This window comes from Ochlerotatus camptorhynchus, unplaced genomic scaffold (genome assembly GCF_037179485.1).
Source record: "Ochlerotatus camptorhynchus isolate MF236.1 unplaced genomic scaffold, CSIRO-AGI_Acam_v1.1 ptg000302l, whole genome shotgun sequence".
Classification (NCBI taxonomy): Eukaryota; Metazoa; Arthropoda; class Insecta; order Diptera; family Culicidae; genus Ochlerotatus; species Ochlerotatus camptorhynchus.
The window spans coordinates 945,826-964,776 of record NW_027040790.1 but is presented as its reverse complement, the minus strand read 5'-3'; the positions used below and the strand labels follow the sequence as shown (position 1 = coordinate 964,776).

General features: G+C 39.7%; 1 protein-coding gene across 1 annotated transcript in view; it reads right to left on the bottom strand.

The window, feature by feature from the left end:
* Positions 1 to 292: 292 nt before the first annotated feature.
* Positions 293 to 18,951, bottom strand: part of LOC135707034 (mucin-2-like) — a 284,849-nt gene continuing 266,190 nt past the window's right edge. The window contains exon 5 of the mRNA XM_065228756.1: positions 293 to 3,857. Coding sequence (XP_065084828.1) covers positions 1,676 to 3,814 — 2,139 coding nt within the window. The 5' untranslated portion in view covers positions 3,815 to 3,857 and the 3' untranslated portion in view covers positions 293 to 1,675. The remainder of the gene's footprint in view (positions 3,858 to 18,951) is intronic.

Below are 18,951 nucleotides of genomic sequence, written 5' to 3'. Positions count from 1 at the left end.
GGGCAAACAAAAAAAAAATTTTTTACGGTACTTGAAAGGGTGTATATTAGTCTCAATAATTAAAAAATAAATAGAGGTAAGAGAAATTGTTGTAATGTCGGCCTAAGTGCCCCTAATTAGGCCCATACATAAATTCAGCAATTTGCATTTATTCATTTTTTTACTAGAATTGGGTATATCTTTTTTTGTAGAAGAGAAGTTGGGACTTTTCCAAGCCAAAAAGGAATTCGGATAGATCTTTCAACTTTAGCTGGGAAGTCATCATTTATTACTAATACACAAACAAGACATATAATTTTATTCATCAAATAGTTTTCCGATCAACGTAGAAACTGGCAGCTACCGATCGTTAGTTTATTTTCTGTACTCAATCTTTGTTCGACATTCGTTCCAATGCGTGGCCAGAATTGTATCAAAGCGCACATGCTGCGGGGAGTAGTTTTGTCTACTTGCTTAGTCACATGAGTGTACATATCAGTTTTCGGTTAATTATTTTATAATACAGAGTAAAACTTTTGGCAATATTGCAATCATTTTGTGTGTTTGAGTCCACTTCGGCACCACCATGAACAAGTGCTGCTAGTTGCTTCTTCTGCGGCTTTTCTTCTTGGCGGTGTTCGGTGAACATTTGTGCTTCAGCGGGGACTACTTTCTAATAACTATCCAAGTTGAATTAAATATTTGATTTCTTTCGCTGATTTACAATATACATACACACAAACACACACTTAAAACATTGATATTCCTTGTGAATACTAATGCTCGTTGAATCCTTTCGCGTGAGATTCGCATTCCTTAAGTATATTTTTACAGGTAGCGTTCTTTTCGTTCGTCAAGTAGAAGGTATTATGAAAAGTTGTTTTTGGATAGCTTTTGCACTATTTTTATATGATAAAAACATGCAAAACACGCAATCTTATAAATAACGGTGAGGATTTCTACTTGCGCTTCGTAAAAACATCGATTCCATACTCTTTTTTTTGGCACATACATATATGTATTTTTCCTTCACGTTAAAATAACTTTTGATTTGTTTCAAATAGACACCAATGGGTAGCAGATGTTGTGTTATATAATTATTTTAGACATTTTTGATAACAGGTTTTTGTTTATTAAAATTTTAATTGGCGAGACTTTACAACACATTAAAAATGGAAGAAATAGACAGTGGATATGTACAATATAGGGAAACGTTATAATTACAATAAACAGGACTAAACTGTGCCTCCTAACTGAATGGATTTGCGATGCTGAAATGTGAGGATTCACCAAGGGAAGCATGCGATTTTAAAATTTTATCAGTTACTTGATAAAACAAAATCAACGAATAGTAGTGCGTGAATGGCGTTTCTGATTTTTTGTTTGCTAAAAGAAGCTATTTTTAAGAGCTAAAAATACTCCTTCCGAAAGATTACAAAAAGGGGGTAAAAATATCACAGTTGCAACGCAATTTGTCATGAAATGAACATAAAATACTTTTTTTTTGAAATAGCAAATCTAGTACTCCTCACATTTCCTTGGTGTGCCTGTATGTGTGCGTGTTTTCTTAGGGGGTATGGTGGGGTTGCTTGATTCATTAATCGTTGTACCTCTAGTTTTGTTTCGTCTATACACAATTTTGTTTCAATTAAATAATACTTAAAGCTGAGAGAGACCGAGACTACTGCTGGTGACTTTATCTTTTGTGCTTTAGCTGACGAGCATTGAGCACCTTGTAGACGTCCTGTGAGGAAACTTCTTTGTAGAAGTTTTCGCTGGGACTTCTGGAGTTACCCCTGGGCGATACCGACGAAGGAGATGTGCTGCCGGATGCGGATGGTGAGGGTCGCCATCGATTGGAGTTACTGTTGGTGCTTGTAGTAGTCAAGGACTGATCTCGAACGAGAGGCATCCGTGACCAAAACCGTAACAACATCGGCTTTTGACCGGTCTGGTCTACCTCCCAGCCAGAGGGAAGCCACCAGAAGGGTGGTCGCTGAGTTGTACTGTCTGGTGTTTTCTTTGGGAAAATATCGGGGATCCGATTGGCATGCTGAGTGACACGATTCGAAACTGATCCTGGGAAACGAATCATGCCACCACTGCTGGAGGCAGCTGGCAGCTGATCGTCGTCTCGAGTTGGGAAACGAATCCGCGAATTACTGCTTGCTGTCTGCTCGTGTCGTTGCTTATTTTCGGCGACTATTTCGTTGATTATCTTCAGTTGATCCACGTAGTTGTGGCTCTGGGCGGTTGTGGCAGAAGGAGGAGTTGATACAGCCACGTGAGAAGCTGGTAAGTGATGATAGACGAAGCGGTTGTTGGTGTCCATGGATTCACGGAGCGTATCTTTCATTTCCTGACGATGGATGTTGTCACGGTTTTTCTTATCATCTTCGGTGTCGTTTATGACCAGAAGGGGAGCCTCGGTATTGCGACGTTGAGGAACGGTTGTAGTTTCCGGCGATGCTCTGGTTGTGCGTTCCTGTTGAGTATAGCTGGCAACGATGAATGGAGGTGGAGTTGCTCCTGGTGGACTATACCACTTGGTCTTCAACGGGGTCACAATTTGGACAGGCTTGGGAGATGACCATGTTTTTCTTGTGTAAGTGGGTGGTATTGTGTGGATAGACATCCTTGCAGTTGTAGTCTCGGCTGATGTTGGGGCTTCTGAAATCCCAACTGTCGTTGTTCTGTCCGCAGGAATTGTGGATCCAGCACTTAGCATCGCAACATCTACCTCAAAGTCAGACATATCAGTCGATGGAAAATCGGTAGTTGTCGAACCGGTAGGCTCCAAAATGAAAGATTCATCGGCTAGCTCTGCTTTCAAATTATCTATGTCTTCATCTGATGTTTCATTGATTTTCATTTGAGTAGTTGTAGCGACAGAGCTTTCGCTTGCTAGATACTCTTCGGTTGTGCTTATGGAGGTGGTTGTTGAAGGAGCTGAGGAGCCGTCCACAGTTGAAGTGCTCAGTTCTTCTACAGCAGTACTGCTACCCGTAGTGGTAGCATCAGCAACATCACTTGCCACAGTGCTTGTGCGAGATAGTTCAACAGATTCTGCATCAATAGTATCGACTGTTGTGGTAGTAGGAGTAGCAGGTGTAGAAGAGAGTACAATCTTTTGAACAACGGTGCCTTTGTTGCTATCCAGCTCGAGCCTTGTCGAAAGCGATCCATTTGGTAAACTTTCGAAGGAAAGAAACGAAATATCGGTATGACTCTCGGCTGCTGTTTGGTCCATAGGCTGTCTGCTGGATTCGGTGAGAAATGTCGACTGTTGTTCGTCTTTTACGGTAGAAGCCTGTTTCAAACTGTCCGCACGAGTGTTCGAAGATATGTCTACCACTGTGCTATCGTAGAAGGATTCTTCTGGAATAAGTTGCTGATTGAACTGTTCAACAGGCAAATCAATGCTTAGTGGCAGATTAACCTGGAATGGACCTGCCGAATCATAGTAGTCGTAATCCGTGTCCATGTCAGTATTGGGAGAAGCATTACTTCCTAGGATGCTTTGCAGTTTGGTTACCAAAATATCTGCTGGATTGATGTGAACTATCTGAATGCACTTCCCATCATAGTCCAGCTTGCTGTTGGGAGGACACAACGAGTTGTTGAATCCAGTTATTTGCGGTGCGATGAAGATCGATCGGTCGGATTTTTTCTTTGCTTTGCCTCCTATACCAACATCCCACGTCAAATGGTCCGGACTGTTATCCAGGGGTTTCGATGTTATTGGCAGACCATTCGCCAGTGCCAACATACAGGTACAGCAACACAGCAGAGTAAGCGCCAGTGAGGACATTGTTAATTTAGCTCTCTTTTTCATTGTTCCGGTACGATGAGGACTCACTGCATTTTCAGCAGGCAATCTGCAAATAGAACGAAGGATAAAAAAGAATCACGTTAGAAACAGCGGAAGTTTGCTTTTCGATGCGAGAGCATTCGCTATGATTGAAATTCATGCGCAGCCTGGTTCTTTCGAGCCGGCTTTATTGGTGGTGTTCAATCGACGGGAAATCTTTTTGGAGACTATTTCCAAGTGAATGGAAATGAAATGTGCACTATTTCCGGTTCGATTTTGGACAAACGCTTTCGGCTTGGAATGACTTTGAGTTTCACTGATGCATATTATTTTTCGAATTAAACCCTTAGGGAAAATTTCAAAATCGGATTCAGTTTCAAGGTTTGACGTAAAAGTGTATTCTATTGATTTAACATCAATACACATAGTGCTCCACACTGCATGAGTTATGCTCTGGTGAAAAAAATGCCGCTGGTTAACGATGCCAAACAACTAAAAAAAAAAAAAAAACACGCAACCTGTCGAAGAACGTGACGGATGCCGCCGCAGGAAAAGTTGCCCGACCGGACGGTCAACTGACATGGCATCTTGAAAGTGATTTTCTAGGTCAGAAAGTGAACGTTTGCTGTATAGAGAAGCACTGCGGCTGTCAGCATGCGGGTGCTTCCAACTTCGATTTCGTTTGAGCTGCGGTATCACGTAATTTATCGACTACAGTAATTGCGTTTCAACCGGTTGTTGGTGTTGGATTGCAGTCCGTCGGCGACAACATGGTGTGATATGCTGTCCATATTTTTAGTAAGAAAAGTACGATTTCGAAATGTTTTCTGTTTGATTTTCATGCGGTTTTACATGGAACGATTAGGTAGTTTATCCATCACCTATAATTTCGTGTATCACGACTGTAGAAACTAGTCACATTGTTCATTTCACTGATTTTTGTTCTTAAATATAATCTTAATTAGAGCACACATTTAAAATCACAAAACGCACTCAAACGATTGATTTGAACAAACTGAAATGTTGACCAGATGCCGTTACTTCACACCTATGATTGTTATGTTGTGTGTATTAGTATTCTAATTTTTCACTTTATAGCAAATATTGTATACCTGAAAATTACGTATGCTTTCCCGACGCATTAATACCAGCCGGTAGAATAACCGTTAACATAAGAATTATAAGCTACCTCCTTGCTGGAATAAAGATTGAGCCTCTGTTTACATCTAAGGACCATGCACGATGTTGTTCAGTAGGAGATGATTTGAATTTATCTTTTAATACTGGCATGAAATCATTTGGAAGTTGCCGTCAGGTACCTGAAAGAAAGAGTAACGCAGGACTGAACGGCGGTAGGCATTGATTTTGTACTAACGAGGATTAAAGTACCCAGGAGAGAGACTTTCTGTTCACGTGCATATAGGCAGTATACTTCCTACTGGTTGGTGAGACGAAAAGAAGTGCCGTTGGATCTGGCGGTTGAAAGCGGCACAGAAGGCAATAACTTGACCTTGTTATTTTGAATGAAAACTTGGTTTGAATGAAAAGACCGCAAAATGTGTTCTTATAGGAAATTTTATAAATTTTGTTTTTGTTGTTGTTTCTTTATTATGTAATTTTGCGGAATCGAGTAAATGAGAACATCTCTGTTGTAATTGATGATGAGACTTTTGATCGCGGCGTTCGGGAGATTAAATATCTTGGCGTGATGATTGATGACACACTTAAGTTCAACTCTCACATTGACATTTTTTTTTTTTTTTATAGTCACTTTAACGCTCTTGGGTCATTTGTGACTTGTCCGGGGGTGAGATTTGAACTCGTGACTTTGACGTGAGAGGTATGGATGCTTACCACTACGCCGGGGTCGCCCCCACATTGACAATGTCATCAAGAAAATTGCCAAGAAGTATGGAATTCTATGTCGACTGAAAAACGATTTAACTATTGCCAGTAAAATATAGCTATACAAATCAATCATCTCTCCTCATCTTGACTTTTGCCCTTCCATTTTATTTCTGGCCAATGCAACACAAATATCGAGATTACAGCGCTTGCAGAATAAAATAATGCGTTTGATTTTGAGATGTAATAGATTCACTTCCTCAACTTTGATGCACCTTAGACACCTTACAATGGTTGTCGGTGAAGCAAAGAATTGTATATTTGACTATGGTGTTCATTTTTAAAGTAGTTAACGGTTTGCTGCCTCGATATTTGTGTGATCGAATTCAATATAGATATAATACTAGAAACGCGGTTGAAATAAGAACACCACATTTCTTGACTTGTGCTTCCCAAAATTCATTATATTATAATGGAATAAATGTTTTCAATTCGATGCCTAGACATATCCAACGTTCAACAACACTTACAGAATTTAAAAGATACGGCATTTCACACGTTAAATCTGTCGTTTGAACAGTTATCCAGTGATTTTTTACGAATTGACAAATTATGTATCTTGACGAAGTTATTGCTAATCGATTATTTTATATGGATAGCTGTCAAAACGAATTTTTAATAATTATTGTAGCACTGCAAAAACTATTTTTGTTCGCCACGATGGTGATGATGGAATTTTAATATTTGATTTTATAGTAGATTAATTAAAAAAAAATATTACGGATATAGAGGACTGAATTTCACATTTGATAAAAAAAAATGCAATTTTGTTGCTTATTTGGAAGATATCTTGAGTTAGTAGTAAGTTTTCTGGCAAATGCTGGGGGTTCGTGAGCATTCCTGACATTGCTGAAAATTATGATATCATCATATTGCGGGGTTACTAGTGTAATAGGATGCTTTGTTTATTGTTCATTAACTCTTGATTGCTTGTAATACTTATGAATATTTTAGGTGAACAAAAAGACGAACTAAGAGGTGGACGCCTGAGCTTTTCCACATTTATATCGCTGTGAAGCAACTGTAAGCTCTAGAGGGAATTTATATCTGTAACTGAAACCAGTTCGATTTTGTTTGCCAACCTGGTTAAATGTCATAGTTAATTATCTTAAAGAAAAATCGTCCAGCTCAAACCTTTGTAGGGGTAAGAGGTGGGACCATCATCATCATCATCATCATCATCATCACATGGAGACTTTCAGCCTAGAGCTGGTTCGTCACCGAAAGCACTTTACCAAGGGAGTTCACTTAGCATATTGATCTTAGGATAATTTGAGCTTTCGTTTTTCATTAGTTTGAACTGTCGCAAAATTTCAAGCATCGAAGGCTACTGGATTGTTTTTTTTTAAATCTGGAATCTTCAATATTTTAAGGCACTAAAACAATTTTTTTTCCAAGTCTGACTGCTATTATTATCAAGTTCTAAAAATGGTGCGTAATATTAGTACACCACTGATTTCATAGAGAATTCATAGTTTATAAACATTCAATTTTTTCATGTCTCTGATCATACATATTATTACCGTTTTATCTGCCTTAGGATATTGATTAATTTTCAGTTTGAGATCTCAAAATTCTTGAAAAAATTTCCTAGCCCGAAATTTTGCATTTGTGTGAGATCTGATGCAATGTGTCTAAATCCAGCATCTTGATTTTTTGTATTGGTTTGAGATCTCGTGAACTTTAAGAAAAATAATTAAAATAAAGCAAAAATGCATTATATAAAAATAATTTATATGGGATCATTAATTTTGTTCATATAGGGGAATTGGCACTAATTTTGACATTAGAAGATTGGGCCCAACGCTTAAAATCTGCTTTTTATCAATTTTATCTAGATGAACGCGTTAGGGGCATTTAGGCCGACATTACATCCATTTCCTCTAGTTATTTTTTTTAATATTTTATTTTTTTGATTTATAATTGAGAACTTTACAGCAAAAAATTCAAAGACCAGGATCGTGCCATTTTTTTCCAAGTACTGGATTTTTTTGTTTTCTATGTTTCAAACACTCGTCCAAGTCTTAAAAATCAGTTAGAGGTTTCTATTTTTCCTTGGCTCCAAATTGTATTCATGTCTTAGATTTTTGAAACTATTTCTAATTTCATTATATACTCCGCTTTCCCGCATTGGAACGAATTATCCGTTTGACCTTAAACATTATTTAGGAGGGCAAAAATTTTAGTTTTAGGTAAATGATGTCATTTGATTTTTATTATTATTATTATTATTATATTTTTATGTGAGTGAAATTAGTCTTATCTTAGGCTACAGTTTTGATTTCTACCGACTGCAATAGCAGCATAAGTATCTCCATTTACTCGCTGAACATTGTTAGCAGCGAGGGGAGCAGGTATAGATGAAGAATTTGAAGCAGGGGTGATATTTGTACCTATATGTACGAATGTAGATTTGTTCCTCGCTGACCGTTGTTAACAGCAGAGGAATTTTTACCTGTTCGGGAACGTGGAGTATTTCCTTCCTGTCGCTTAGAACGAGATTGTAGGATCGCTTTGCTTACATTTCCAAAAATTGGATTTATGGTTTTCTCCACAATTTGAACATTTGAATTACTTGGGATCTTAGGACAGTCGTTCTATGTGAAAGGAATCACCACAATTCATGCATTTAGCTGGCATGTAGCAATGTTTGGTCCCGTGACCCCGTCCTTGGCACTTACGGTACTCGTTGAGGTTTTGGAAATTTCCTCCAGTCTTCCTAAAGTGTTCCCACTTCACTCAGACATGGAGCATAACGCTAGCTTTTTCTAAGGCCTTAAAGTTTATTAGTTCACTAAACATGAAGTGATCTAAATAAAAATCATTAGAAATCCCGTTGCATGATTTTTGCGTCGCCAGGACGGGATTTCATTTTCATTTTGATTACTTGGGCAGGCTCAACTCCAAATAATTTTGTCAATTCATCTTTGATCTGATCCAGGGATTCATCACTGGAGAGACCTTTCACACTCAAAAAACTACACACGTCTGATCGAACTGTTTGAACACTTGATATTTCATATGCACAATCACATTTATTTTAAGTGTATTTCACCATGGTTCAATGTGTTTTACACGTTGATTTCTTGTGTTTCAAACTTTGAAATGTTGATAATCTTTCATCACTGGAGAGACCTTTCAAGACGTTCAGTTTTGGTGTCGTATATGTATTGCTTCTAAGTAAAATACTTGAGAAGACGTTTGAATATGTCCAAGGTTTCAGCACATAACATATGTGGAACTCGGTCATAAAAAATAGACCCCATTTCAGTGATTTCAAGTGGTATAGTAGGACATCGATCTGTCAAACTGGTTATACCAGCTGTAAAATAGAGATTGCTGACCTTTATCGTACGCACACTACGTCACGTATACGTATCGCAAAATGTTTTCATCTAAAAAAAAATTTTTTTAGCGAAAAATTTTCCTGATGAAAACAAATCACTGACACAATCATACTTTCGCAATCTCTATGAGAAAGGAGATCAAGGGGGTAGTCAATTCTAATAAAATATTTCTAATGTGGTTTATAATTCTATGTCTTCATAGCGCTTTTGAACTCATGTCTTTGTATTGCCATAATAATTTATGTTCTTTATTTTTAATTATATAGCTTAATTTATAATTATAAATTATCGTTGGCATAAAAAATGAGACATTTTTGAAGATATTTTAAGCGATGACCTTCCACCTACAAACGTAATTTTAAGCTGCCATGGGTTAACTGTTAACAATTCAATTATGAAAGCGATGCGTATTGCATTTCTGTAATTATTACCAAAAATTGGAGAAACTCCAAGCAAAAACTTGTTTATTTCTTTAATTTGGGGGATATTTTTTCAATTTTCTTTCTCTATGATAAACATAGATAATAAATGTATGCAATATTTTTTGGTTGGATTTCATTTCATAACATATGAGGAAAAAACGACCGCACAAATTTGGAGTTTGATGCATACAGTTTAAAGCAGCAACATTTTGCAACAAGTGTCCTGGTTTTTATATAAGTATTGCAAATCTTAAGAAGCTGTCAAAGTTCTACCGCCAGTATAAAAAAGAGCAGAATATTCCTGGTGAATGTGGGCGCCTTAGTGGAATACTTGTATAATGAGAGAGAAGGATTAGTAATTTCCATTTAATTCCACTACCTTATTTGCTTATCCTTTACAGATACGTGTATTTCGTCTCGACTATATATTATAAGCAGAATATTGAAAAAAAAATAGTGTCCGTTGAGACATTGAAGTATATTTTTTGGCGATTCTTTGAAGCCTTGTTCATTTGACATCAGACATAAACTCTTGATATTTTGGAAAATATGCAGTGTTTTGTGCTAACGTTGCATCTTTCCATTCACAAGAATTTTGCAAGAAGGATGACAAATGAAATCGAGCGCTTATCGATACCTGTAATACCCAAGGTTTCAACCCTCTCTATGTTTCTCAATAACGTAAAATTGAATGTTTCTGCTAAAATCCCAACATAAAGATCTACTGACTGGTTATCTACAGTATGACTGGTTAACAATGCGCTTGATTGACTTCTGACCGACTTGAAAACACACGTTAATAAATCCTTTGATAGGTACCCTGTGCCCCAGAGCTAGTCTAAAAAAGAATGGCCGCATTACCTTGACAATTAGCCTTTTCGGTCGCTCTGTAACTCTTTACTCCTATGGTAAAATATCATAAGCAAACGTCAGTCTGTGCGAGAAACATGTTAGACATTACCTTACCTTTTCACTCCAGTGAAAAATCTCATAAGATCCTGTCAATCTTTGCATGCAGAGACGGTGGCTCGCTGGTACTTTGGTGGAGTGAAGAAATAAGACAAAATCCACTAGACTTCGGAATTTTACCATATGAGTAAAGAGCTAGAAAGCCACCGTCAACGTCAATACTTATACGTTATTTCAAAACTACTCCAATTTGGGTTGAATCCTCCCAGATCGGTCACAACTTAACCTACTCAAAAATGGGTAAACTATGTTAGGAGTGACAAGCTGACACATGAGACACATGGATCTGACCGACGTTGTTCATTTGTTAAACTGTCACTCCCAACATAGTTTACCCATTTTTTGATAGATTCAGTTTTGACCGATCAGGGTGGATTTTACTCAAATTTGTGTAGTTTTCAAATAGCGTGTACTGAGCATGCAACAAAATATCTGATTTTCTTTCATAAGGGCCAATGTTACAAACGTAAACATTGACTTTTCCACGAATTTCTTGAGAATGAAAACTCGCTCACGTAAGCCACCACGATGTTTGTGCATAGAGAAAGTCCCCATAGCTGATAGAATTGCTGGGTTACATGCATTGACTTTGAATTACAAAATATTTACGAAAGAAGCCATTGTTTGCGTTTCTGACATTGGCCCATACAAAGACTCAGTGTCAAATCACGAAAATTTAATGTTGACAGATCGATGCCACTGAGGAAACACAAAAAGGGAACAAAATTTAGTCAGCAGTTTTGCATGAAGTTCCACATATGTTATGTGGTTTCAGCCAATACACGGCATTCGTACGGCAAGTGAAAACTTAAATTGAACGAAGTTCAAAAGTTCCTTGCGCAGAGCATGGAAATTGGAAGTGGTTACAACAATAGAAGGAACCTTTTCCTTTTTGGAATTAATCCGGGAATGTTTAATGGAATTTTGTCTGGATGATGGATTATTCTCATCATTTGGGAGTAGGGGGACCAAGGGATTGACTCTTTCTTTTGCGCTTAGGCGCAATGGTGCCAGAACCAAGTTTCTCCGAATCGATTTCCAAGCAGGTTACTATAAGAATCCGAAGGATCGACGCGGAATTAAAAAAAAAAACGATGTCCAAGCTGGATTAATTCGGGTAGGGTCCAAACAAGGATCAAAGAGGAATATTCAAATAGAAATTTATACTTTTTCTCCAAATCTATTTCCAAGTAGATTACTATAAGAATCCAAAGAATCGAAGAGGAATTTTCCAAGTCGATGGCCAAGCAAGATTAACTCACGTAGGGTCCAAACAAGGATTGAAGAGGAATAAGAGTGCAATAAGGTAGAAATTTTACAGGTTGAGCACTGGAAAGTGCTGTTTAAATTTGTTGTAGCTTTAGGTAGCAGTAACACTTCCTTTAGCAAAGAGCAAATAGATTCGCACGGTAAGGAAGCACGATACTGACTATTGTAATCATTTTCACTTTCGTAGATTTGGTGGCAAGTACAATAATCAGGGCCGTTTTTAAGTTTACGGGGGCCCGGGGTCAAACATATTTGGGGACTCATCGAGTGCGTCAAAGTCGATTTTGACAATCTTTAATTTTCGTACTCTTCAACCCAAACTTCTTAATAATTCATTTAGCCCTTTGTATGTATCTTGGGCTCAATATGACCCAAGGCTATTTTTGCAATCTTGATTATTAATCATAACGATTTTTGCATGCTGTAGTCTTCAAGATAGGCCTTAGTTGAGAGTCGTTAACTAAGAGGCAGGCCCATCTTGAAGATTTCAGTATGCAAAAATGTCTATGAAAAAATCGTTGTGATTAATCAACAACTTTAGACAAAGGTCGAATTTTATTTAATACACGTTTCGAAAGATTTTTTGTACGTGTTGACTAGACTAGACTAGATTAGACTAGACTATATATAGTTTCAAAGGATTTTTCCATTTTTTTAGGTGCTATTTAATAGTCAGAGATTTAAGTGTTCTACTACTTCTACGCATCCTGAAGGACTGATATTTATGTTAAACAGGAACCGGTACATCGCCATTTGGTACGCTATTATTGGAGAGTTAATTAGCAGATCGCTCACGGAAAAAGACTAACCTCACAGTTCGAAAAAGTAGTGTAAGTTTCTGTTCAATATGTAACATATCATATACGTTTACATTATATATCATGTAAATCTCTGACACATTTCATGCAATGTAGCAAATATTGTATAAAAACCCATATTTGTAAACAAAATTGTTTGCAAGTTGCTCGGTTGTGTGAAATGAAATACAAGTTTACGTGAATGAATGAATGATTTTCCTATGAAAGTTCGAGTGTTTCGATTCAAATGGTTTCAAGGAGATAAGAGAGTTGAACTGTACGTTTTGCACATCGTTATAGGTATTCAATCATTTTATCATTTTAACATTTAACATTTAATTTAAGTAACATTTTGCCTTAGCTTAGTCAGCTATTAAAATTCTGCCAATATTTGTTGAGTATACCTAATCAGAGCCGTTCTCAAAATTTCTGTTTCGGTGACGATGCGCCCCTCCCCTGGTTCATCCACTTTTACACATTCTACACGGAGATGAAAAACTACTCAACTGCTTTTCTCTCAATTCCCGGGTTCAGCCCAATAACCCAAATTTGAGTAAATCGCGTTTCCATTCAACACCAGCAAAAAAAAAACTTACTCTAAAGTATATTCTACTCAAAATTAAGTTTAATTCACATAAATTTGAGAACATGCAATTTACTAATAAATAACTTATTGGGCTGCACTATATCGTTGGGTTGAATCTCTTGTTCTTTTTTTTGAAAACAATAACGAGTGCAAGTGAGAGGCTCAACTCAAAAGGAAGTAAAAAGAACTCAAATTAGGGGTAGTTTTTTTTCTGTGTTTACAAGGGTAGTATAAAAAAGAAGGAGATGTCGCATTAAAATCGCATTACTACACCTGTTTTCTGTGACGTAAAGTGGGCATTATTCAGCCCAGCGATGACAGGCACATTTTGAAAAAAAAACTTCTACTTCTTCATCGCTGTTTTTAAATTTTCCGGCGGGGTTAAGTGATCAATATTTCAGATTTATTAAAATGAATTTTCTCAGAAGTTCAAGTGCAGTTCGTAAAACTTAATTAAACGCATCTGATTTTAGAAGTAAAGGGAACTTTGTAGAATTTTATGGAACATCATAGATTTTCAAGAAACTTTGAGAACTTTCGGAAATTTCGTAGACATTAATTGACCTTCGTAGAAGTTCTAGAAGCTTTACAGAAGTGCAGCATTTTTTTTTATAGAAGTTAAGCTTACTTTACAAAAGCTCAGCAAACTCTTTAGAAAAATTGATTTTTTTAGAAATTCGAAGAACTTCGTTCAAGGATTTCTCTTTAAGCTATTTAAGCTAATTGGACTTTTAACAACTTCAGGGACACTTTGTAGATGCAGATGTACCCTGATCTTAAAAATCCTGGAAATTCAATGCAAACTTGGGGAACTTCAGGAAATTTCGAAGAAATTCAGGGTGCTTTGTAAGAATTCGAGAAATCTTAATAGCAATGAGAACTTTATACAAGTAAAGGAAACTTCGTTGAAGTTCAGGAAACTGTGTTTAATTTAAAAAAAAACCTCCTAAAATTTCTTCTTTTCGCTTTGCAGAACTTCAGGGAACTTTGAAAAAATCTTTGTAGGAGTGCAGCAAACTTCATAGGAATTTTGAAAACTTTCTAGAAGTCAAGTTGCACAGCCATTCGACGATCTTCGTAAAATTTCAAAGAAGTGATGGAACTTTTATTAAGTTCAAGACATTCTTAGGAGTCCCGCCAATATTGCAGAAGATCAGCAAACTACGCAGAAGTTCAGGGAATTTCATAGAAGTGCAAAAAAAATGTTCATGAAAATTCGTTAATAAACTTGAAAAAATAACAATTATGGAACTTGGAAGAAGTTGATGGAACGTCGTAGAAGTTGAGAAAAATTAAGATAAAAAAGATAAGGAAACTTTCTAGATGTTCAAGCAACTAGTTAACCATTTTTCCGACCCTCAGGAATTTTTCGGTGGCAAATTTCTGTTACGGTGCTGTACCTAATGCTTCGTAATTCTATTCATGTCCACATATTATTCTAGAATTTTCCTTGATTTGTTCCGTGCTGAGCACCAACGCTACCGACGCCATGGAGGCAGCTCTCACACCTAGACCCTACATATCGACCAATAAACTCATGAACCGGGGACCGACGGGTTTACTTCCCTTCCGAAGGAAGGCGTGATCAGAAATTCCCGGCGGCGCCGACTGGGATTGAACCAGGCCTGCTGGGGTGAGAGGTTACCACGATTTAGACTTGACGTTAAAATTACGTCCACAAGAAATTCGCTCATTCTCACTTAATCGTGATGAAAAATAACCAAACTGCAAAGATTAATTTGATGCATTGATTTTTTGTTGCTCGCCTAGTTTAAAATTTCTCGATGCATTTGCTGTTGTTTTTGCAAGCAAATACAGACTTAGAACACTGGAAAAGTCTGGATTGTTTCATCTAACTGTTGTAATTCAATGTGAAAGCTGAGACAGACCATTGATCATCGTAGTTAAGCCGTTAGCTTAGCCCTAAACGCTAGTCATGTGGGTTATGCTTAATCCTCATTCTTTCCTTTATTTAACGTCGGTTTCTGTTCCGCAATCTAGTGCCAATCACCGACGGACATCGATTGCCATCCATTGACGGCAATCGAATGTGCAGGAAGGCAGCTTCCACACCTGCGTAGGATATCGCACCCATTCAACACACATACACATGGGCCGGGTCCAACGGCTTTACTTCCCTTCCGAAGGAAGACGTGACCAGAGATTTTTATGCCTCAGAAAAATCCCACCGACCTCGGCTGGGATTGAACCCAGACCCATCGGGGTGTTAGAAAGCAGTCACGCTTACCGCTACAACACCGGCGTCGGCTGTTTAATCCTCATTGAAAATAAGTAACATTGCGGCATATGTCTTGCTGTTGTCGCTCTAAAAAGCATATAATAACTAATACTTTGTACAATTTAGTGATGCAATAAAATGCTGATCATATCATCTGGGGTCATAAGTCGGAATTGTGTAAAAGAAATAGAACTCTAGGTTTTGAAATTAAAATTCCTAAACTTTATGGGACCCTAACATGAGAGAGCTGTGGCCCCGATAAATCCAGTCCTGGCAATAATACGATATGACCAGAAAAGCCGAGAAATGATCCAGCCCGAAAAACTTCTAAATCACTCCGGGAATCGAACCAGCCGGCTTCAGCAAGGTTTTGCTTTGTAGCAACTTAGCAGTTCCATGCCAAATAGCGAAAATATAAACAAATTTTAAATTTTACGTCTCAGAATTCCATAAAATTTCGCATAATTGTTTGTTAGGGACCATGAATCAATTTTGTGCTGGACTTCGGACACTTTGCTCTTGCATAATTTTTCAAAATGGTGTAGTCAATAAGGGCTACAAAATGGTGAGTGAGTGACAATCTGGAAGGAGCGATATACCTAGCTCCGGTCCTCACAAGTTCCTACCTCACGCCTCCACGAGTCATATGATCACAAAAGACTGCCAGCTGAAACATGGACACAGCTGGTTGGCGTAGACTGGGCAATGTTATCAATCCGACAATAGCAGAGTGAGGAGGTGTGACGCGAACACTGGCGCGGTAACCATAGCACGGTGATAGAGGAAATGCTTCGCCAACCCGAGCGTCTGTTCACCATGAAGGTGCGGCTCAAACAGCGTCTGACTGGCATCCTGCGGCTGAATAAGAAATGCTCTTCCCCGGAAGCTACACCTAAGATGGCAGCCCCATCACGGCGGATAGGAGATCTTAGGCCAACCACCTACTGTCTCTGAAACCTTTACAATTGTTACAGAAACCAACAGAGAACGACATCGAACTGATTTAACGGCAACGACTTTTAGCGCAAAACAACGGACACGAATTGGATCATGGAATGTATTGACGTTAGCCCAGCAGGGTAAACTGGCACAACTCGCGCGACGCATGAAGCTAGAAATCCTGGGACTGAGTGTAGTTCGTTGGCCAAATTTGGAGAACACAAACTGCCGTCAGGACAGGTACTACTATACTCTGGTATTCGAGGTGAAAACGCTCTCCGCCATCGTGGAGTTGGTCTCCTACTTAGCGTCCAGGCAAGTGCTGCGCTCATCAAGTGGGAGCCTGTTAATGAGAGGATAATCGTTGCCAGATTTAGAACACGGATTCGCAACCTTACCATAATCCAATGTTATGCGCCAACCGATGCTGCCGAGCTACAGGACAAGGAGAATTTTTACAGTCAACTGAATGCCGTCGTGGATAAGGTTCCAAAGGGTGACATCAAGATCTACACTGGCGACTTCAATGCGAAGATCGGCTCCGACAACACGGACTATGAGCGTGTCATGGGACGCCATGGTCTCGGCGAAATGAGCGAGAACGGTGAGCTGTTTGCAGAATTTTGTGGCAATAACGACATGGTGATCGGGGGCTCGCTCTTCCCCCATCGGCCAGCGCACAAAGTCACGTGGGTTTCCCGTGATGGACATACCGAAAATCAACTCGACCACATCTGCATCAGCTGAAAATGGAGACGGAGCCTTCTTGATGTCCGGAATAAACGCAGCGCCGACATCGCGTCTGACCATCACCTTCTAATCGGTGAAATCCGCATACGCATGGCGCGGATTCAGCGACGGGAGGAGAGACTCAGGCAGCGGTTCAACACACGCCGACTTGAAGATCCAGCGGTAAAAAGGTCTTTTGTTCTTGAACTTGACACTCGAGCTGCGGACGTTCCAGAAGGTGGCAGCGTAGAAGAACAATGGACGGCCATCAAGAATGCCTTTATAGAAACAAGCGAGAACAACTTGGGTGAGCTGCGCACCCAGAGGAAAGAGTGGATCACAGATGAAACCTGGCGGAAGATTAAGGAGCGTAGAGAAGCAAAAGCCGCGATAGAGCGGGCGAGAACCAGAGGAGTCAAGAACGAAGCCCGTCAACGGTACTCGGCTCTAGAGAAGGAAGTCAAGCGCTCTTGCAGACGGGCGAGCGTGGGTGAACTCCCTGGCCGACGAAGGGGAGAAAGCCGCAAACACTGGCGATATACGCCTCCTCTACGATATCTCACGACGCCTGAGTGGAGCAAGGATGAACCCGAGGATGCCAGTGAAGGACACGACTGGACAATTGCTTACCGACCCCACTGACCAGCTTAAACGCTGGTTTGAGCACTTCGAACAACTTCTTCAAGTTTCGACGGCCAACCAGCCATCAACATCTCGGCATGATCCGCCTAGGGTGCGGCGCATCACTTGCGTCAATTCCGAGGCCCCATCACTGCAGGAGATTGAAGCAGGTATCCGAAGCATGAAATCCAACAAGGCTCCAGGGGACGATCGCATATCAGCAGAGATGCTCAAAGCTGACCCCATGCTATCCGCACAAATGTTGCATCAACTATTCTATAATATTTGGGACACCGCGACTTTTCCGGCCGATTGGATGCAGGGCATCTTAGTGAAGGTCCCAAAGAAGGGGGATCTGACTGTGTGCAACAATTGGCGAGGCATCATGTTACTGTGTATTGTTCTCAAAGTTCTGTGCAAAGTTATCCTGAATCGGATACAGGAGAAGATCGATGCGACTCTCCGACGGCAGCAGGCAGGATTCCGTGCCGGAAGATCTTGTGTGGAGCATATAGTCTCGCTCCGCATCATCCTGGAGCAAGTCAATGAATTCCAAGAGTCCCTTTATTTGGTATTCATTGACTACGAAAAAGCTTTCAACCGTCTCAATCACGAGAATCTGTGGGGCGCCCTGAGACGCAAGGGAGTCCCGGATAAAATCGTCAACCTCATCGAAGCGCAGTATGAGGCTTTCACGTGCAGATTTCTGCATAACGGAGCCTTGTCCGACCCTATCCGGGTAGTCGCTGGTGTGAGACAAGGATGTATACTATCACCGCTACTGTTTCTCATCGTAATCGACGAGATCATGGTAGGTGCAATTGACCGAACCGTGGGCTGCTTTGGCAGCCTATCACCATGGAGCATCTCAACGACTTCGATTTGGCTGATGATGTTGCTCTACTAGCACAACGGCGCTCTGATATGCAGAGTTAGCTCAATGACCTAGCCGAACGCTCCTCTGCGGCGGGTCTCACCATCAACGTCAACAAGACCAAATCGTTGGATATCAACACGGGCAACCTTTCCAACTTTACGGTAGCGGGGCAAGCAGTGGAGAAGGTCGAAAGTTTCCAATATCTTGGCAGCCAAATAGCGTCGGACGGCGGGACCAAGAGCGACATAGGTGCACGAATCAAGAAGGCTAGGGCTGCCTTTGCGAGTTTACGAAACGTATGGAGATCCAACCAGATAAGTGAACGCACCAAAATCCGAATTTTCAACTCGAACGTGAAATCTGTGTTGTTATACGCCAGCGAGACGTGGTGTGTATCAGCGGAGAACACTCAAAAGCTGCAGGTCTTCATCAACCGATGCCTGCGGTATATAATTCGTGCC